Below are 21,554 nucleotides of genomic sequence, written 5' to 3'. Positions count from 1 at the left end.
GGGTAAACCTTCTAGCGTCGAACTCAAATGATGTGGATCAACCGGGGCGAGATCCCATTCGTGCGACTGTGGGATTCTCCCGGTTATACATGAACCGGGGCTTCTAGACTCGATTAACCGAGGTCATCAAGTTGGAAGTCATTAGCCGTTGACCAACGGGCGAAGGTGGCTAGGCGGTAGCGTAGTCTCACCATTTTGCCATGCTAAGCCGAAACTAGCAACGCTTGGCCGATGGTCCGCAAGAGGTTGGAATGACGCTAGACACCAACAGCATGCAATTACGAGATGAGATTAAGGGCCACGAATGCAAGCTGGCAGCAACTACGAACCCTCATGGGGGCCATGCGAGCTCTTCGCAATCTGGGTAGGGAAAATCATGCACACGGCCTGCAAAGGCTCGTGGTCCTCCCCGATCCCCGGACCCCAAAAGACACCCCAAGGGGCAGAGGAAGGGGCTAGATGGTGTCATGGGAGTATATTCGATCTAGGGTTCATCGATAGTCCCACGACCGATCGGTGATTACTATCCCAATTAGCACCTAGTAGCGACGCCGTCGCAACCGTTAGTCTCTAGGCAATGTCGGGAGAAGTCGTCGACCGTTGGATGGCGATGAGGCAATTAGTTGACAAAATGCCACGACTGGCTGCCGACTCCTTGCCTCCCGGCTAGCTCGACAACGTGCAGCTCTGCAGGTTCAAAATCAGTTCTTCTGCGATTGACATGAGACGCGCCGTTTTCAGCCACCTGCCACCCTCCTCATCTTTTTGACTTCTAGAAGCCTTCCTTCGAGCCCTTCGACGACGTTGAAACTGCCCAGAATGCGTCCAAACGCAATTAACCTTCTTCTGGTGCTCCTGTCGGGCTTTGACCTGTCCGAGTGCTTCCCGGGTCACCATGACGTTTCGCCTCCTTCCGTGCGTCTGTCCAATGGAACGTATGTTGGTGTCCGGAACGAGGAGTACGCTCAGGACTTCTTCTTGGGCATCCCATACGCGCAGCCCCCCATTGGCTCCCTTCGCTATGCAGCACCTCAGCCGCTGAACTCTTCGTTTGAGGAGACGAGGAACGCTACCGAATATGGATGGATGTGCATTGGGTATGGTTCAGATACTGCCAACCTGGGCAACCTAGTCTCAGAGGACTGCCTGACGATCAACATCGTTCGTCCGGCCGGCACGAAGCCTGGAGATGACCTCCCCGTAGGTATCTGGGTTCACGGCGGCGTAAGTAAACTTCTTCCCAACTTGAGACGACGGCCATCACTGACTCTCACCTCGGCAGAGTTACGTCAACGGCGGCTCTCGCGACCCGAGATACAACCTTAGCTACATCGTCGAGCAGTCCGTCAAGGAGAACAAGCCCATCATCGCTGCCAGCATCAACTACCGTCTCTCCTACTGGGGTTTCCTCTTTAGCCAGGAACTTCAGAACGACGGCGCAGGCAACATTGGCTTCAGGGACCAGCGCTTGGCTTTGCGATGGCTTCAAGAGAATATTTCCCCCTTCGGCGGCAGCCCTGAGAAGGTTACCATCTGGGGCGAGTCGGCTGGCGCACGGTCATTGGGCATGCAGCTCATTGCCTATGATGGACAGCATGACAACCTCTTCCGCAGCGCCATCCTCGAGAGTGGTAGCTCTGTCGCTAAGTTCGTCGGCGCTGATGCCTGGCAGCCGTACTTCGAGGCACTCTTGGCCAAGACTGGATGCGCGGATGCTAGCGACCGTCTGGCCTGCGTGCGCGCGCTCCCATGGCAGACCCTCAACGCCATCTTCAACGGCACCAACCCTTTGAGCGTCACCGCACCTACGATCAGCGCTGTCATTGACGGCGACTTCATCAGTGACAAGGCCACGACGCTTCTTGCCGAGGGCAAATTCGCTCCCGTTCCGCTCCTTCTGGGCAATAACTTTGACGAGGGCACGGGCTACGCCAAACAGGGCATCAACACCACGGAGCAGTTTGAGTCGTGGCTCGCTAGCAGTCTGCTGGTCGACTCCACACAGATCGCCGCTCTCAAGGAGTTGTACCCTGATGACCCCGCCGTCGGTATCCCAGCGTCGTATCCCGATCGACCCACTGGCACTGCGTTCGGTTCCCAATGGAAGCGTGTTGCGGCCGTCGCAGGAGACTATCAACAGCACAGCGGTAGACGCCTTCTCGCCAGCTCGTATTCTGACGCCGGCATCCCCGTCTACTCTTACCGCTGGAACGTGTACGTCAACGGCCTCGGACCCATCTACGGCGCCACTCATTTCCAGGAGGTCGCGTTCGTCTTCAACAACGTCAATGGTCTCGGATATGCCGCCAATCCTTTTGAGGGCAAGCCGCAGTCGTATGTTCAGCTGGCCGACAAGATGAGCAAGATGTGGGTGGCCTTCATCCACGACACCGACCCCAATCAGTGCAACGGCTGGCCTTGGCCTTGGACCAAGGGTCTTGTCTGGCCCCAATACACGCCTGATCAGCCGCTCAACCTAGTCTTCAACGCCAACTACTCCAAGCTTGGCTACATTGAGAGGGATGACTACAGGGCAACTGAGATCGCCTACATCCAAGAGCATGTTTTTGCTTGAGCCTAGGATTGGATTGGCTGTTCACGATGTTGAAGATTGTAGATCCTAATTTTAATGATAACTCCTTGCATAGACTATTTATTGAGCCTAATGTTCCTTGCCCAGCTGAATACTGTGCATAGACTACACACTGCTTGTTTCCTGTCGCTTTATTCATCTAGATGTACCTCCAAAAACTGTCACCTACGTTTCTAACTGCGTAAACCCCCGTCATCCACTTACCATTCTTGTTCGAAGTAGGCTGGCCGGGAAATTTTGGCTGAGTTGAACAGGTGAATTTCTCCACCAGTTCATAACAAACATTCGATATGTTACTTGACTACACCATAATCAAAGATTGAGAGATCGCGTCGAGGCTCCATTCCACGACACGAGTGAATTAGAGTTCGCTGTCGGGCTCTCATCAAGCCAACACTGCTCTCATTAGCTACTTGAGTAACTCTGTTGTTTTTACCATTTTCATCTTCAGTATCCTTCCTTTTGTCTCTTTCGTCGACATCGCTATCGTCGTCATAGTCGCTGCCGTTTTCATTATTATTGTTGTTGTTGTTGTTGTTGTTGTTGTTGTTGTTGTTGTTGTTGTTGTTGTCACAACGGTCATCGGCATTATTCGTTCTTGTTGTCGTTAGTACGGATAGCGATTACCCGCCCACATGAGCAGCGAGAAGTATTCGCTCACATAGTGAAGTCCGTGAATGACTGACCATCCCCTTTGGTTCACTAAGCAACAAGTGGGAAGCATGTGGAGCGGATCTGATCAGGTGAAGTAGTGATTATTTGATTATATACAAACTACTTTCGCTACCATTACTTCATCGCCATCCCGTCCTCTTGAATATCAAACTAATTAACTCATTTCTGGAGCTTCTGTATCCAGCAAAACTGTTTCGCAGCTCCGTTTTCTGATTGCACCAGAAAAATTACAGCTTACAAGAAGCTAGCCATGCCACCACAGATATCAACTGATTCGTAGTTGAGTCCAAACGAGTAGAGCTCAGGGATAATGCGGTAGTAGAAGTTTGCACTGTGGTCCGTACTGGCAAAACCAATATAGTCTTCCAACTGGTTGTTTGCCGAAGCAAGGGCCCAGGCAGCCGCAATGAAACCTGACATCTCCGACTGATGGCTGCGGGTGAGTAGAGACAGCTTGCGTGTGGTGTAAGAGATCTTGAAGCCTGCTGCGCCAGCTCGCTTGCTCAGGTCGCGAGATGCCAGTTCCTCCTGATTCAGCCCGGGAAGGTGCAGCACGGTGTTGTTCCCTTCGAAGTGGTTGGCGATGATCTCGTGCTTCTTTCCCGTTTCGTCGTCAACAAGACCGCTGAAATGGATGCGAGCGAGAAGCTTGGGGTCAGCGTCGTCCCGCTTTTCGAGGGCTGCCACCTCTTCGTCGAACGGCAGGATGCTGACTGAGTCGAATGCAAGGCCGGTGTCGACAAGAGTGTTCTCCCAGTATGATCGCATGGCGTCGCTGTATTCAACAATCTCTTCGCGCTTCATCTTCATGTTGGTCTCGGGCACGGCACCGCTGGCGCCGGAGGCGATCCCGTAGATCAGGAGGAACCCAAGGCGGATTGCCTTCGCCCAGTCCTCGCAATTAGTACCGCCTGCGAGGCGACAGACAGTCTCAACCAGATCAGATCCGGTGGTCATGAAAATGACGCTGAATCAAATGTCAGTCAATCTGAATATGCTGATGGTATTGGTAAAAAACGGAACAACTTACACTGCATGACTTGTGCCAATTGTACGGAGAGTTGTGCCGATCCTTCTACAAACGTTGGTTCGTTGCTCCAACTCGGCCTTCACGGTATAGGCATCATTGGGAGTGCGAAATTCAATGATACTCTTCGTCGAATCTGTTTCCGTCAAAGGCGCAGCCGCCGTAAGTTGGCTGGCCATCAAGGCGTACGCGGCAGTCTGGAGGAACTTCATTGTTGTGGCCGGAGGATTGACTTGCTTGAAAGCTGAGAGAAATGAGTGATAAGGTGTCGTAGCTGAAATCGATGCACAAACAACCGCAAACTTGGAAGCAAATCTGCAGCTTATATACAAATCCCGTGAAAACCTAGGGAGCAAGTCATTGTCCCCTCCAACTGACCATTAGTTGGAAAGTCATACATCCTTGCGAATATCTCCACTAACCGACTCGACGATGCAGCCAATGGCCCTCAACACCTGCTTCTTCGAGATAGTGTACCAAAGTCCCTCGTATCGAAAGACTTCTCGAGCGGCTCCCGATTACAAACCCTGGCGAGCCGCCGTGTGATGATAATCCCTGGGACACATTCCGCAGCACCCACAGACTCTCAAATCAGGGGACTTTTTCATAGGCAGGTGGATTGTACTTCCGAATGCACCTCAGATTCAAGAGAAAGATGTACGTAGACTCTGCGAATTCTATCTGTTCCAGACCTGATAGCAAGGGTTCCAATGCTTGCAATACCTCAAAACAAGTATCTCGGTATCCTGTCTAGCAATAGTGGTCACAGAATCTAGAGAAAGGGGTAGGAAAGGTGTCACTTCGGCAATCACCTTGCATGGAGGAAAATGCGTTTCACCGACATATCGACGGTGTTCTTGGCCCAATGCCAAAGCTCAAGCCAATTATCGTTGTTCATGAAAAGCATGGGCTAAAGATATGTCTTCTCCTTCAGTTCTTCCGGATTAGTACATCACCGAACTCGATGTTTTTTACGCTGCGGCTCTTTGCTGCCTGTTTTGAAGTGACAGATCACAAACCGATCTCCACAGCATCGTGAAACTCATCGCCTTTTCGGCTTAATTAGAAATCTTGATGGAACTTAGGTTGGAAAAAGAAAGCTTTTGTGACATGAGTGGGCATTCTATCGGAATCGGGAACCGGCTGTGACCATTCGATTGGGCTCTCATGAGTCTCTATCTGTGGGGCGGATCGCTGTAGCCTAGGGAAAGCCAAGGCGGGAATCGGCTCCTACCCGTACCCGCTTGTTGGGACTTATGTCGAGGCGGCCGCTCGCAAGGCGGCCGCTCTGTACTAGACCCTGTCAAATCTGTGTCTTGTTCATAAAGCTGATTACTCTGTGAAGCCGGCCGCTGTGGTCGAGCATTTGCATTTTGACTTTCCTCTCGTGCGACAACTATTCTTACACATTACACTTAATTTCCTCGCCACAGTCTTCAGCCAGTAGAATAAAAACGCTGTGATCAATCAATGGCGCAACTCAGGCGGCAATCAATCTCCAAATCAGCTGAACTTCCTCCACCAAGGAACGACATGGGCTCAAAGAACATAGATGTCGCCAGTATCGGTGACCCTATCCCACCTGCGAACATTCCAGGCAGTGCTTGGGTCACTGGAGTGGGAAAGATTATTGAGCGCGTAGGCCGGAGTCGTTTACCGTGAGTTCTTGATATGAAAGTCCGAGGAGGCCGTCGGCATGCCGCACGACTATGATAACTGACCAAATGCTGGGGTTTGCAGACTCTTGTTTATCATAATTTTGACCATGCTTGTGGAGCCGGTTTGCAAAATCGTGGGAGTGGGCCGGATACTTGAGAAAACCCTTCTAGTCTGCTATGTCATGATGTTCACGTGGTTTTGTACAATGCTTTATGCGGGCGTACTAAGATTTTAGATGTGGTTTAGTACCAAGGACTCATAATATCTAAGCATACAACCTTTTGAAAGAAAGCTTCAGCTCAGGGCAAGGTTCAAACTTACATGAGCAGGCCAAATGTCTCTGAGCAATGTCACATCCATCTATTCATGCTGTACACTCTTGTCTTTGTAATAATGAAAGTAGTTAGTACAAAGTACCAGATGCCTAGGTCGCTATCAAGTCACTTCGGAATCGTTAATTGAAGTTTGTTCTGGTAATTTTGTCACTTGTGTGGTACTGGCGAGCTCGAGAGTCTGTACGGGCAGCGTCATTCAACGGTCGACAGCACGCGATGAAGAACTCTCAACCAGTCAGTCACTACGACATAGGTCGTTTTGCTATGGAAGTGATAATGAATAGTGAACGTAGTCTTCTTTCGGTGCACCTTTACTCGAACCGGAAGCCTTCCGCCACAGTGCTACTTCACAGGCTGATAGTTATTCACGCACGACGATTTCCCATTCGAAAGTGAATTATTTTGCGTACAAAGCCAGGCTATATATGAGTTGACTTCTGGAACGCTCTCGTAGCATGAACAAGCAGATCATAACAATATTCACAAGGCATAACACTTGTGCAGTACTCTCTTCCCAAACAACCACTATAACCACATCTACAACAAGCGTTAACACACCCAACCCGGTACATATCTGCTCTTACACAAAGTACCAAGACACAAGCTGATATTTTATAGCCGCGACCATGCTCAGCAAGCAAGATCAATCGCGTGAGCTCCAGAAGCGCCAGGAGAAGGAGAGGCAGGAGGCTCAAAACAGACATATGGATCAGCTTGCACAGGTACGCGAGACGAATTTCATGCCCCAAACGACGACCGATATTCTAACATCACTTTTTAGCAAATCGTGGACACCAGGAACGCCACCATTCAAGAGAACCGTCGGCGAGCCCAGGAGCGCGCTCAGCGTCAGAACCGCAGATAACCCGCTATGATGACGTCCATGGCAATAGCAGCAGTGAGAAATACCGTAGTTATTAAGTAGCACAATTGAGGAGACAGATTTGGGCCTCTGAGTTCCGGTTTTATAGTTTAGTCTTTGGGCTATCTATTGACACCAGGACGGAATTCTCTCTAGGTGTACTTTGCTTCCCCGCTATTCTTTCTTCTATCAACGAACGACTTTATCTTAGCTTTAGTCAATTTTAGACTTTGAAACACTGAAACTGTTGTAATCACCCTATACCTATCATAGCTCTTGAGATTTTGAATTTACACTGCCTCTTAGTGGACCAAAATACAACACGTGCGGTGATTGCATGTATTTGCATCATACCTAAGAACACCAACAACTTTTGCTAGAGAATGGCAAATAAGTAATGTGTGGCTACAGTCTAAGTAGCGCAGTCTGTCACCAGCCAGTCTGATGGAGATTGAAACTTCCGTTGATGCAGGTAGCCTTTGCAAACCGCTGTCGACCGCCTCAGGATGTGTTACCCGATCATGCCGTGGTAATGAATAGGGCAGTACACAACCTATTCACTGTGTCGCATCTTTAGCTACCTGCGGTCACTACTGTGTTAAATTGCAAAAAGTCAAAAGACGTCCAATGGTTCAGCTTACAGCGTATTGCCCTTCTATCATGCTTCTGCTTCTTCAAGCTGCATATACCTTGATTTTGTCTGAGGGAGTATCTTCAAGAATACAAAAAGCTTCAACATTTCAATGATGACGCATTTCCGATGCAATTAATTCACTTTAGAGAGATAATGACAAGCCAGCACGAGCTAATACCTACGGTAGTGAATGCTTCATGAGCTTTGCTCCCGCCAAGGTTAAAGTTCCGTTTGTATCAGCATATGCAAGTCGAGAGGTTGGATGGGATATTGCCGATATTTCACAGACATTGCTATCGATCCTCTGTCCTCTGAAATATTTTGTATCGTTAGTCCTCCAGGCACAGCATCGCTATAGCATTAGGTGATATGTTGGTTCGGCCTGAGTCTCCAAATGATGTGCAATAATCAGTTTTCAATTCATTATAACGCAGTTCATTGGTATGGCTCATGTGACAGGTCTGAAGTGTTCTGCTTCCTCACTGCATCTGTCTATGGCTGAAGAACCCTTTCACCGCTCCCATTCGCAGAGTCGTTCCATAATGGTGTGCGCGAGCAAGGGCAGTGATTGGATTTGCGCTGTCAAACTTCACCGAATCCTCAGTTTCCAAAGAAAGAAGAGTTGACATATAAAAGACTCGTCTTTTCGCCCCTGAAATCAAATCTACACAGCACAAATCAAGCAAAACTCAGTATCTCAAGATATCTATCACTACCAACATCGCACACCAATTCAATCGCCAAGTATCAACACCATTGTGAGTTCACAGTTTGCAGCTGTCGACATGGCAGCTGCTTTCTAGAAACACACTGACATCTTCCAGCTGCAAACATGCTCGGTAGACAGGATCCTGCGCGTGAGAGAGAGCAGCGCCGCAGAAACGAGGAGCGTGAGCAAGACCGACAAGAGGCCAGAGACTGGCAACGGGTAAGACCACCCAATGGCAGTATAGCTGTATAGACAGCAGTATACAGCCGTTTTGCACCGTGGCTTTCACCAAATGTTTAACACAAATTGTACTAACGAATGATTGATGGATTTGTAGAGAGTCGACGATGACTTCGCGCGCCTTGCTGAGCAGAATAGACAGCGGGAAGAAGAGCGCCAGGCTCGTGAGCGTGCGGAGAGAGAGCGTCAGGGCCGCCGCTAAAGTCTAACGCAAGTAGAGATGACGGTAAAATAGGCTTTAGTATTATCCAGGCAGTGCAGTGTAGTTAAGTGATAGTGAGATAAATACCAGTAAGCAGAAGCTATCACCTGAAAAGCTTTGTGAGGGACATGGGAATTTTTCTTTTGCCCTGCGATTGAAACTTTGTTTCAATCTTGTATGGTCTTTGTTCTCGGTGTCTGGGAAGCTTCATCTACCCTAAACATTTTGTGTGGACACCAAGGAGCTGAACGCCCCCCTCCTCGAATACAGTCCGCAGCGTTGATTTGACATATTAATCCTTTACCCACAGCCAGTACATAGGCAGGGTGCCTAGATATCTAAACCCTGAACTCATACTTGGGATCTAATTGAGGCTACATTCTACACCATTCCAATTCCCGAACAACAGCCACTTGCTCTTTCAGCAGACCCTCCTCATCCTCGCCTGCCTTGGGAATGGAGCAGCACAAACTAATGATTTCTCTGATCTTCGTTCCGCCGTTATGCTCAATGTAAGCCACGGCCTCTTCGTTCTTCAAAATATCATCCATCGTGGGAAGATCCAGAACACTATTGTGCTTTCTCGCATCCTCGATCGTGTCTGCGAGACCCTCTGTGACAAATGTCGAAAAGATGGACTGAAGGATCCGCCAACAGGCCAGCTCTAGGATCAAGCACCCCAGAGAGTAGAGGTCAAATCGCTTTTGGTACGTCTCCCTATTATCTCCACGGGTCTTCAAATGGCGATATAAGTCTGCGTCGACATCGGTGTCGGGGCGTTGAGTATATGCCGCTGCTGAATGTTCGTTGTCAGCTCGAGCGTAGTCGTAGCCAACTATGATAGGCTCAGACTTGAGGAACAAGATATTACTTGACCCCCGTGGAGCCAAGAAGATGATATTCTCGGGCCGTAAACTTTTGTGCATCCAACCAGCTGTGTGGAGCTGCAGCACCGTCTGGGCTATCATCCTCGCAATTTCTGTTCGTCGCCCAAGCGAAACATGCGGCTGTTCTGATATGAGGTCCTTCAGAGTTTTGAACGTCCAGTCTGTATCGTTGTCGGGCATTTCGTAGACGATTCCATGTATTGCTCGACTCCTCATGGGGTAGTACCCCTTGCATGGAAGCGAGTGAAATGAGTCGTCGCGGAAGGACGCAAGCAACAAGGCGAGGCTTTTCATCTGTCCTTTGTAGATGTCCCAGTGCAGACTGTCGACCGTCTTCCATTGAATGAGAACTTGTCTTTGGTTGTAGGAAGCAAACTCGAGACCCAAATATCTCAAAGACTCGCTCTCTCCCTTCCATGACGTAAGAGAGCGTTTGAGAACATTCAAGGGCTTGATGCTTAGTCCAAGTGTCTCCTGGGGAGTTGTCGGCTTGACTTCATCTTCCCGCTTGTCCATGCCCACAACAAGTCGGATCTGTTTCACGTATGCTGCGGCTTCGATGGCCATGTCATCAGTGTTCTCCTGATGAACATTGCGGACCAGCTCTTCAATCTGACGAGCTTCCGAGGTGGTTGAAGTGAGAGATATAACTTCGCGAAGCAATTTTGTGTACTCCGCCCGTTCTGAAAGTCGTTCCGCGTCGTCAAGAAGGTGTTCAAGCTTGTCGATGAGACCTGCTATCTCATTTATAATTCTTTTTAGCTTTTCTTTGTCTCTTGTAGCCCATAGGAGTCGTTTGATGGGCGAATTATTTGCCTGGATTATTTGGGCTGAAGTGTTGTAAATGTTTGGTTTGAGACGTGCGATGAGTTTCCCAATGCCTTGCTTCGGGGGCTCCAAAGCTCGAAGCTTTTCGATTTCTTGCACCTGCTCTTCCGACACCTCTAGGGCGTATCGCGTCTTGAGACGGTCAGCGGAGGTAAGAAATAATTCCAGCTGATTCAGCAGGAGTTTCGCAACCTCCCAATTGAGAGCAGACCTTCTGCTGTCACGGTCGATGCCAACTCGGCATGCCCATGAAATCAGGCGGTACTTCTCAAACTCCAAGCCCGTTCGGAATAAATCTCCATCAGGCCCGATGTGCTGTGCAGTGTTGAAAAATTCAAACGCTTGAACACAGGCGCTAAACGATTGACCAGCGGCTGTGATGATCCCGACGACGGCTGCAGCCCCCTCCATTCTGCGGGACGTAGAAAGCTTGCTTACCGGAGCTTTCGTTTATGATTATTTGCTCAGGAGAGATGGCGCGATGAGTTTCGAGAGGAGTTTTAAGACAACTCGCCTAGATTGGTGGAGGGCACAAGGCGTGTACAATGGCGAACCAGTTGCCTTGTCTAACAGCGGGTAGGATATAACTAAAGCACCCCTGTTTTCCGCGGCTACCTCGTCAGATGACCTCGTTTATGCATGAATTTGGTAAGGCACAGCGCCATTTACAGGGTGAGGACAATCAGGCTGTACACCAAATGGGTAGATTTCATGTACGGTGGTGGGGCCCAACCCTTTCACAACTCGAAAGAACCACAATCGGTGCCCTCCATCACGTTGCATATGTGTCCATGATGCGGCGTCTGACAAGAGCGACTGCCCCTCCATCATCCTCGTTGCCCGTTGTGTGTCCCTTTTCTGCATCCGCGCTCGCTCTGATTTGGTTTTGAGAGCACATGGCTTGGAGCGAGCTGCCAATCAACAATGTCGAACTCACTGACTTCTTGGGTCCGATGGTTTGCTAGCCCGCCAGGCCGGGCTCAGGCAGCTCAGGTGCCTGTTTCCCAGTCACAGGAAATCGATCTTAAGTTACAGCAACTCTGTTCTCTCAAGATACCAGAGAGTGAAACTCAAAATGGACGCACGGCACAGAAAGCTATTCAAGACATTCAACTCTATCTCGGAATTCTTGATCAACAGGCAGGGCGGCATCATGATGAGCACAGATGGTCACCGCGGCCTCGGATATATGCGATCCTCCGAAACATCAACGGCCTCCAGTACATGAACAATTTCGCAGCGGCGAATGTTACTGACTTCCACCTTCCATTTAACAATATTACTCTGCCTTCTTTTGTCGCCGATGTGAGCGGAAGCAGCATTAGAGGGGACTTCCTCAAAGCACAGGATGTGTTCCTTACAGAAACAAGACACATAGAGAAGGAAGGCCACCATCTGAGACTTCCGATTCACACCAGTGGGGATGACTATTACACTCCAATGGGACCCTTGGGGCAGGGGAGCTTCGGGTAGGAGATATAATACCACCTAATTGAATCCGAACGGAGAACTGACTGAAGCAGAGCGGTTGACCGTGTTTTCAGCCGCCTCAGCACCCGTACATATGCCAGAAAGAGGGCTCTTAGAGCCCGTACAGAGCAAAGCCATCAGAATCAAGCATGTTTACTCAACGAACTTCAAGAGCTCAAGCAATTGCGACACCAGCATCTCATTCGCATCACTGGTAGCTACACCGACAGAGAGTATATTGCTTACCTGATGGAACCAGTGGCGGACTGTACGCTTGCCCAGTTCCTCGGCCATTCTGAACATCTCGATCACGACAGCCAGGATATCCTGAGACGCTTTTACGGCTGCCTTGCTGGAGCTGTTGACTATCTTCACCAAAGGAACATCAGACACCGGGATCTATCGTCCCGTAACGTGCTGGTCTGCCGAGGAGAAGTGTATGTGAGTGATTTTGGGTCTGCCTATAATTGGACGGGAAGGCCTGGAAGCATGACAAGACATCGAGCGACGCCAGTAAGTCCTGATTATATGGCTCCCGAGATAGCCCAGGATAAGGAACGTGGGACCGCTAGCGATATGTGGTCTCTTGGGATAATCTACCTCGAGATGACCACAAAGCTTCTCGGTCGTCAGCCTAAAGATCTGAGGGCCAAGATCTCTGAGAATTCCAAATTTTATAGGAACAAACCTTTTCCATATGCCAACATCTCCGTCTTATTTTCTTGGATAAAGCACCTCGGAAACCGAGAAACCAGAGATGACTACGACAAGGAGCCGTTAGCCTGGACCAGAACTTTGTTGGACACCCAACCTGAGAACCGACCCTCTTCACGCGTCTTGATGCAAGAAATCCTGGAGTCTCCTTCCTTCGGAATATTTTGCTGCTTCAAATGCCAGCCCATGTTTCAATATGGGTTTTCAGAGGAGCCTTCAGATACAGCAAGGCCGGATGCCGACTCAAAGAATACCATAGCTTCCGTGGAGCATTTCGTGGAAGCATTTGGTTCTCGTCCACGGGCCGAAAGCTTATCTACCAAACGTATTGACTCTATCCAGGAGTGGATATCAGGAACTGCCAACAAAGGCCCGGCTGATCTGCCGGGGAAGAGAGACTTTACGGATGACAGCACTGAAGAACCGGCATATGGAACCAACCAGCGGCTTACTGACAGGCTTTTCTGTTCCGTTTACGAGCCACAATTGCTTACTGACAAGGCAAAGCAAGGACCCGGACCAAGTCCATGGGAATATATGACACACGATGTGCCCATGCCGGGATCCTTCCCAGAACCAGATGAGGAGACCCGGCCAGATCCGCAACCGAGTATGGCTTCTACTCCGCCAGTCTCATCAATGCCCCGATCCAAGTTCGAGAAGGGAATATTGCGAGATTCTGGTCTGGGATTCTTGGAGCGCGAGAGTGTTTCCTCGACGGACGGCGATCGAGCATTCGAGCCTTTTGAGGAAGTGTCCGACTGCTCGACAGTGGACTCAGACGACACTCTGCCCACTGGATTCGCCGAGGACACTGAAAGCATCGATCTAACACCCAATGACGAGGAGGATGATCTTGATGACACCGATGCAATTGATTTTCTGAGGTCCACCGAAGACGGCGGTAACTTTCCTTTCGGGGAGGTTGAAGATGTGTCTGAGCCCGAGGATCTTTTCGACGAGGTTTCTGATAGATCAGAATCCGACTATCCCGTCAACAACGTCGACAGCAAGGAAATAATTACCGGATCAGAAACGGATTTCAAAAGTGACGAGACGAGCAAAATCACAGCCTCGGAAGCGGTGCCGAAAACAATCGAGGAAACATTTTTGCAAACAGGTGCTGAGGCAGCAAAGGAAACAATCGCAGAAGCGGCATCGAAACAAGTTGCAGAAGCAATATCGGAAACAGCTGCAGAAGCAGTATCAGAAACAGTCTCGGAGAAGGTTGCGGAAAGGGTCACAGAATCAACTCCAGACGCGACTTTGAAGAAGAATTCGGAACGATTCCCTCAGATCGACGGTGATGTAGCCCATGCGGGTCAAATGCAGGCCCAAGAGATCCTATCAGATGGCCTGCTCCCGGATCCAACACCGGTAGTGGATAAGATGACTACAGCAGACGACAAGATCGAGCGGAATGAATTATCGAAAAATAATAGTTTATTAAACACTTCAACGGACGAATCTTATAAAGAAATTTCAAACTTCAAGGACGATCACCCGGTTCCAAACTACATTATTATATCTAACACTGGTACCAAACCCAACAACGATGGTACGAAGCACGTTAGCTTCTCTGAGTCTGCCCAAATTTCAGCTACAACTAGGTCAGACAAGGCCTCGCGACGAGACGGGCATCGCACTTCTCTACCATTGAAGGAGCCTGAAGTCGGCAGCAAAAGACCTAAGACGGACAAACCACAGTCCAAGAAGAAAGTCGCTATCGAAGCTCCGACTAATACTGGATCTAAGAGCACCCCTAAGACGTTCAAGAAACCAGCTGCCCCATCTTCAAAGAAAGAGGAGACCACGAGGAAGAGGCGAGCCCGCCCAGAAAAGAGAGAGCTTCCCTCAATCAACGTTGAGAAGCTCATGGACACGTACCAATTGGAGGCATCCAGTACGGCCACATCAGAAATTGGGGAAGAAGCAAAGTCACGCATAGTACAGTTCTTCCTTTTGATGCCAAGCATAACAACGGTTCAGAACTTCTTGACTGAACGTTGCCGTGAGGGCAAGACAGCCGCCGTGCGTGTCATGTTGGAGAACATTCCATCCCACAAAAAGACGAGGAGCTTCTTCCGCCGGCCCGTCTGGGCGTGCATCAAGGGCGGCAGCTCGAGGCATAACAAGTGCCTAAGGGCCTTGATCGAGGCGGGCGCCAAGATCAATTATCGCAACAGGAAGACTGGCAAAACAACGATCCAGGTTGCCGTGGAGCACGAATACTTCAAGGGTTATACAAACCTAATATGGCTGCTTATGAGCAGCAAAGAGGCAGAGCCAAATGTCAAAGATTCGACTGGGGATTGCGCAATGACGCAGCTCTTCTCCGGAGCCGAGATGGCGCAGACAGGAGGTCCACGAAACTCAGCGCCTACCCCACTCAGCAAGTATAGACTTGCGGCCATGGCTATTCTGCTGCAGCATGAAACAGATGTCAACTCCACGCAGCCAGGAACCGGAAATTCACCACTTCATCTTGCGGTCCGACGACAGGATGAACTAGCAGTTGCTATGCTATTGTACAAGAAAGCGAAGGTCAATGCTACCACTAAATGGGGTATCAGCCCTCTGAACATCACGGCCAATCAGTTTCGAGGCAGTCTCAACAGCAATCATGCCCAGATACTCGACCTCTTGCTTCGTGAAGGGGCCGCAGTTAATGAACCTTCGGGCTCAGACAAAAGAACAGCGCTTCATAGAGCGGTGGCATCAGGCACAGCGCAGGCCGTAGAAATCTTGCTTCGGTATCACGCAGATCCAGACATCAAAGACGGATCAGGCAAGAGCGCAAGAGATTTGGCAGTGGAACACGCGGCAAGTTTAACGCAAGATGTCAACAAGACCTACGATACACGGATCGATGATCATATGGAGATTATGGAACGGCTTTTTGATGGCTGCAAGCCGGAGTGGCCAATGAACAAGGGGAAATGTCCCGTGGACATGGCGTGCAGGGGAGAAGGTGTTGATGGAGTTGCGTTCTTCAAAGAGTTGTTCTCCATGGGTCTCCAACCAGATGCCAAGTTTGGCGATACAGGGAGCATTGCCGACATTATTGAGAAACATGGCAGTTCAACACTCAAGAAGCTCTTCGTCAAGCAGGCTGGCGGAACCAAGGGGAAGGTATAGATGTTGTTGAAACAATTTTATCAATACTATCAATAACTATTTCAACAGTGCTATAAAACCTGTGTTTCTAGCCCTGTAGGCCTCGTTTTAATGCTCAGCCCTTCCTCCATATTCGTTGTCGTGTCTGTTACTGTCTTCGTCGGCGTCGTATCTATCGTTCTTGTCGTCTTCGTCCTCCTCATCCATATTTCTCCGATGGTGATGTGTATCCCATCCCCTCCAGCTTTTAAAATAGCCTTGAGTTTCTCTTAGCTCCTAGGTGCACTAGCATGCACCTTTATGGACAACGGAGATACACGTAGCCTCACCCTGCGCAAACTTATGACTCGGCATTAGAACTTTAAAGACTTATTAGCAGATGCCGCCCCCCAATTCCAGAAGAAGCCTTTAATTTTTCTCGCAACATGCATCGGCTTCAATCGCCAATACGTCGCCACTATGGCTGACTTCACCTCCATCAGAGCGTTCCTCCTGCTACCTGCATCTTCCAATATCACTATTCAGTTTACTGTAGAGACACCCTACGGTCTCATCGTTGAGTTCAAAACTGGCGAAAAGCTCGGCGTACGTCTCAAAGACAATACCTCGGCCACCAATTCACAGGATGCGCCGGACTATGCGCCCAACATCCAGCCTGGCACGCAGCCAACAGGCTCGCCTAGATCTCACCTAGAATCCACCCCTACAGTAGACACCGGCTCAGATCACCAGTCTTCCAATGCGGGATACGGGTACGCCATCTTCACGGACGGGGGGACTTCAGGGTTGTGGTACATGTCGAATTGGCCCGGCAACGACCCCGGAATCGACAACCACATCGACATTGACGATATCGAAGACCGGTACCCCGCTGCTTGGCTTCAGGCCTTTGCACGTTGGATACAGCAGTTCGACGACTCATTCACAAAGGGAGAATGTCATTTCAGCTCTTTTGGTGTACTCTTCCCTCGCGATCAACTTCTTATTCTCCTTGGGAAGTTTGCTTAATGAGTGACTGCGCAAACAATCACTCGTGCGGTCTTGGTGGATGGAAAGTTTAATTCCCGGAGGACTAGTAGGAGTGAAGAGTCTTGTTTGCCATGGGGATCAACTATGACCACCGCGGTACGGCTCATTTTCGTAGTTAGAAAGTTTGCCCTCATACGCTGAATATTGCACATATAGGTCCGAAGTACAACTTGCTCGGAAGCGAGGTTTCCTCTCGTGCGTGCACCAAGCAAAAAGGATATAGTTAGACGAAACCGACTTTCACCTAGTCATGGATTAAACAAGGAAAGAAGCTAAACCACCAAACGAATTTGCTACAATTCTCCGCAGAAACCTCGAGCTCCTTTCTTGCGTGTCACTCCATGTCTGACTTCTCATTGTGAGGGAATATTTCGAGGCTATCAGCCTTTCCAAATTCAAATGTAGGACTCAAAGTGGAAAGGAAAAGGGATTTCTTACTCGGGCGGTAGTTTCAGACCATTCCTTCTAATGCGAACAACAAGAACAGAAGAAACAGGAAGGACAGGGACAACGGAGACAATGGGGACAACAGGAACGGTAGTGACAGTGAGAGGTGCACCTCATAGGGGTACATCACATGATACTCGACCAACAAGTTCGAATTTATCCGCCCTAATGGGATAGCTCAAGCACAAACATAGCAATAGAAATCACAACTATCCCTGCCGCCTTCACTATTCTACCAGAGGACATGCTCATGAAAACACTCGTAAGTAGTGTCCACCTCACTGAACTCGTAGCCAGCAGCTTTCAATCCGTCTACAACATCCTCGACTCCGTCCAGCAGGAACTCAGCTTGGGCCACGAGCCTCTTATAAATCGCAAAGTCCTGCCCCGGTACCTGGAACATAATCTCCTTGAAGAGCTCTTCACTGTCACCGTGGCAGACGTTCAAAGCTCTTTTGAAAGCTGTTTTGAAAAATCGCGCGCTATTGGTTGTGCTCGACGGGGGGGCAGGGGCGAAATGAGTCCGTGTTCGAAACATGACGACTCTGACGGAGGGTTGTAAGTCTGTCCTGGCAAGTGGAAACTCCTGTACCCCATGTTTTGAAATATTGTCTAGGATGGCGCTCAGAAGAAAGTCGTCATTGACTTCAAGATATATATCACATTCCGCCTGGGGAAGCTCCCAGGGGTAACGTAGAGATACAACTGCGCGACGCTGCATGGTTGGAGTAATGCAGAAAGAAACGCAAATAATGTACTTTTGGCGCCGAATATGGGGTGAGACGTGTGCGGAGAGAAAACCTTGCAAGGTTTGCATTTTCTCGGCCCACATGTTGTCTGGCATGTGGGAGAAGTGGTCATCGGCGATTCCTTGAAGGTTGTGCACCAAAAAGCAGCGCCAGGCGTTCGAGATGCCATCCAATGCGGTGTTATGCCGAGGAGTAGACTTTTGGAGGAACAGAGCGCCCGCTTGGCTACTAGGCTGGGAACAGCGTGACAGGATCTCCCGTATCAAAGTTTCCCGCTTCAAGTCCTGGCGAGTTTCCACTTCTGACATGTGGACTTCATTTCTGTTTATTCGTCTCGGCAAGTGGGTTTTTTCATCGAAAGCGAAGTAATCGCCATACGAAAACTCAATAAAGAATGGCGCACAGGCTGCTCTCAACAGGAAAAGTTGCATTTCTCCGCTAGATGCTTCGATTGAGTCGAGAAGCCCCGCAACCCAATCGGACAAGCCGAAGGAGGTGGCGATAGCCAGAAATTGTTGCTGAGAATTCTTGAAGTGCTTCTGGGGATGCCGTATAATGGCATTGGCGTGCCTATTTACCAATGACAAGAGGCTGTGTAATGTAACAGAGGAAATACTATCCTTCTTGTGAAGCAAGAGTCTTGTGAACATCTGGCCCGTGAAAAACTTACGATGTGGCATATTGAGCTCTTCTGTTGCCGCCTGATATTCTGGCTTAAAGAAGTAAGCTGTCAATAAGATGGCCTTGGCTTGTTTTGAGACGAGTTCGTCTGGCTTGAGGGCGTGGCCTTGTAGGATCTTTCTCCCGTCCTCGTCTTCAACGAGAAAATCGATGGCTGTACGGTGGGTAAATCCAACACTGGTGTTTGACCAAAAGCCAGGATCATCATCTTGGAAGTCCACAAGCTCTTGGAGATCCATGGTTTGGACTTGCAGTAAGCCCAAACATCTCGTGGACAATTTTTGAAAAACATTTCTACAGTGAGCCATGACTTCTTGGATGCTTGGAATACTGGATTGCGCTTCGAAATTGTCCAGCCAAGCCGTATTCGACGCTATTGCCAGTTGAAGAAGGCTGCAAATGGACCACTTGAGATAACCATCAGTCTCCATGACAAGCTGAAAGTACAGTATTGCCTCCTGCTTGTAGTAGATGCTGTCCCCATTGGAACGAGACCACATGTCCAGGTATAGCAACTTGAGATCTCTCGGGAGGGATCTTATGCGACTGTAGATGATGTCCAAAGTATCGCCATTGCCGAGTCCCCTTTTGACGCTCGCTAGTACAAGGACCACCCAAAGAAAGACACCTTCTGAACGCAAGACAACTTCCCAAGAAAGCCGATCGAGTAAGTCAGTTGATTCAACTTTCAACGTCCGCAAGGTGTCTTCCGCGTACTTTCGAATATCAAGTATGTTTAGATCTTGCATCATGAGCATGGGATGTTTACTCAGATACCTCTGAAACACAGGCTCGGGTCGACTTGATACGCAGAGCTTGACATGTTGATTCGTAAGTAGCTCATCAAAAAGATGTAACAAGATGGCTTCGCCGTCAACAGCAAAGTCCATCTCGTCAAGGCCATCCAATAGAATGAGATACCTCTGCGAGCAATTCTGGAGGAGGCTGAGCAGAACTGACTTTAACTCCTCATACGTCCAATCGGTGTCGGAGCCTTTGAAGCAGAGCCGCGGGAAGCTGACTAGTAACCTGACGCAGGACCGTCTGTCCGCTTCCAAGACTTGATAAAGTAGAGAGCAGACAACGCCCTTGAGGCTTCTTTGCATAGGTCTTCCCGGCTTCCATACGAAGTGGGAGAGAACCCGGGGGTTTGAATGCTTTTCTGCCATGATTTTGAGAGCATCTTCGCTTGTTTCAATGAACTTCATCAAGGTGCTTTTACCGGACCCGGGCTTTCCACTGACCCAGTACAAATTGCGGTCGGTTCCCCGAAGCCATTCAACGAAGTTGTCCCACAGAGGGGCCTGGGTGCAGTCATGTGAAGAGGCTTCACTACTCCTATCTCTCCCTTCAACGTCTGATTGGGTGCCATTTTCAGAAGCCACATTGGTGGCTTCGTTACTGCCATTCTCCTCAACGTTGTCTTTGACGTTGAAGTCGACGCCTGCGATTTCGATCACATCTGATTGGTTTCCTGCGACTGAGTACTTGTCGATTCGCCGAGGATTATCTTTGAATATCCACTCAAATGTCTGCGAATGTGCTGTCCTAACGCTGTTCTTCCGCTCATTCATATCGGTATACTTCAAGCTCTCAAGTAGGTGTTGGTAATCCCGTTCGCTGCTTGCGGCAATGTTGATCGTCTCCAGTTCCCGAACCAAATTGTCCTGGATGGTGACGCTTGATGTTGATACCATTTGCTTGATCGATCTTTCCGAGACATTGAGGCTGGCTGTGACGTGTAGTGAAACAGAATCCCGGATTTTGGACGCTTCTCCGGTGACGTGACCTCGAATATCCTCAGATTCGTCCCGCACGATCCTTCGAAGGGCAGCGTGGTCCTCGGAGTATCTCGAAATGAAAGCTGTAAGGCGCTGATCTATACGCGCCAAGGAAGTCGGATCGTCCTCGCACATCTTTTCCACTCTTGCGAATATTCTGACCAAGATCAATGTCTCCATGAGCTTCTGCCCATCGGCGAGGTTGGCCTTGAGCCGTTCCAGACGGCGCTTCCGCCAAACGGCCTTTGAGGTTGCAATCAGCGCTTGCATTCTACCCGGCTGACGAGGCGTGAGGTACGCAATCTCTTCCTGGAGATCCTTCGCGTGTTGGATGCATTTGGGTGCGAGATCCAACAGGCGCCGTTCCGCGCCCGTGGTTTTTGCCGTAGCGACCTTTTTGCTCCGAAGCAGGGTCATTACCTCCGACGAGGCATCTTGCAAAGAGCTCGCCTGTGCTTCGAGTCCAGGTTCGAATTTACCGCTCTCGTATATGGTGCGGCACATGGAGACGGTCTGCTGACTGAAGTCGATAAGCTGCATGACGTTGCAGGCGAGACTCAGTCCTTCGAGGCCGGACATGGCGGGCGAGTGCCAGACAGTCTCGCAGAAGCGTAGCCAACAAAGGAAACTTGTTCATGTGATTTGGACCATATGAGAGTTCGAATCGCGTACTCAAGTCAGATGAGAAGCTTGTCGGGGTTGAAGCTCGTGAGGATGTGGCGAGGGGGCAGGAGTAGCATCTTGTCACAGCTGGGAAAGAATATCCCAAGGCTACCTGGCGCCAAACAAGAGGCTTCTCGCCAATGAGGTTGGAGAAGCAGCATCTATCAGCAAGTCATGCCCCCGTTGACCTGCATGGTGAACCAACAGGAGTGTGCCACTTACCCTGGTGCAGCACTTGCGCTGCACATGCTG

General features: G+C 49.7%; 6 protein-coding genes across 6 annotated transcripts; 3 read left to right on the top strand and 3 right to left on the bottom strand.

Annotated features, from left to right (window-relative positions):
• Positions 1–819: 819 nt before the first annotated feature.
• GCG54_00006957 (Lipase 2) lies at positions 820–2,575 on the top strand (the record flags this gene model as incomplete). The annotated part of the gene is made up of 2 exons (XM_045406948.1): positions 820–1,224; positions 1,283–2,575. 2 exons carry the CDS (start codon positions 820–822, stop codon positions 2,573–2,575), a joined length of 1,698 nt encoding a protein of 565 aa, XP_045267494.1.
• A 927-nt stretch (positions 2,576–3,502) lies between these two features.
• Positions 3,503–4,507, bottom strand: GCG54_00006956 (uncharacterized protein; the record flags this gene model as incomplete). The annotated part of the gene is made up of 2 exons (XM_045406947.1): positions 3,503–4,235; positions 4,299–4,507. 2 exons carry the CDS (start codon positions 4,505–4,507, stop codon positions 3,503–3,505), a joined length of 942 nt encoding a protein of 313 aa, XP_045267493.1.
• A 4,803-nt stretch (positions 4,508–9,310) lies between these two features.
• GCG54_00006955 (uncharacterized protein) lies at positions 9,311–11,062 on the bottom strand (the record flags this gene model as incomplete). Its single annotated transcript, XM_045406946.1, has 1 exon — positions 9,311–11,062. The coding sequence occupies one exon, from the start codon at positions 11,060–11,062 to the stop codon at positions 9,311–9,313; it is 1,752 nt and encodes a 583-aa protein (XP_045267492.1).
• Positions 11,063–13,474: 2,412 nt separating this feature from the next.
• GCG54_00006954 (uncharacterized protein) lies at positions 13,475–15,973 on the top strand (the record flags this gene model as incomplete). The annotated part of the gene is made up of 1 exon (XM_045406945.1): positions 13,475–15,973. The coding sequence occupies one exon, from the start codon at positions 13,475–13,477 to the stop codon at positions 15,971–15,973; it is 2,499 nt and encodes an 832-aa protein (XP_045267491.1).
• Positions 15,974–16,411: 438 nt separating this feature from the next.
• On the top strand, positions 16,412–16,960 carry GCG54_00006953 (uncharacterized protein; the record flags this gene model as incomplete). The annotated part of the gene is made up of 1 exon (XM_045406944.1): positions 16,412–16,960. The coding sequence occupies one exon, from the start codon at positions 16,412–16,414 to the stop codon at positions 16,958–16,960; it is 549 nt and encodes a 182-aa protein (XP_045267490.1).
• A 700-nt stretch (positions 16,961–17,660) lies between these two features.
• Positions 17,661–21,218, bottom strand: GCG54_00006952 (uncharacterized protein; the record flags this gene model as incomplete). The annotated part of the gene is made up of 2 exons (XM_045406943.1): positions 17,661–17,890; positions 18,848–21,218. The coding sequence occupies 2 exons, from the start codon at positions 21,216–21,218 to the stop codon at positions 17,661–17,663; spliced, it is 2,601 nt and encodes an 866-aa protein (XP_045267489.1).
• Between the last annotated feature and the right edge of the window lie 336 nt (positions 21,219–21,554).

This window comes from Colletotrichum gloeosporioides, assembly GCF_011800055.1.
Source record: "Colletotrichum gloeosporioides strain Lc1 chromosome Unknown consensus_22, whole genome shotgun sequence".
In the NCBI taxonomy this organism is placed as follows: domain Eukaryota; kingdom Fungi; phylum Ascomycota; class Sordariomycetes; order Glomerellales; family Glomerellaceae; genus Colletotrichum; species Colletotrichum gloeosporioides.
Note: the sequence above shows the minus strand (reverse complement) of the source record. Positions and strands in the feature narration are given on the sequence as shown.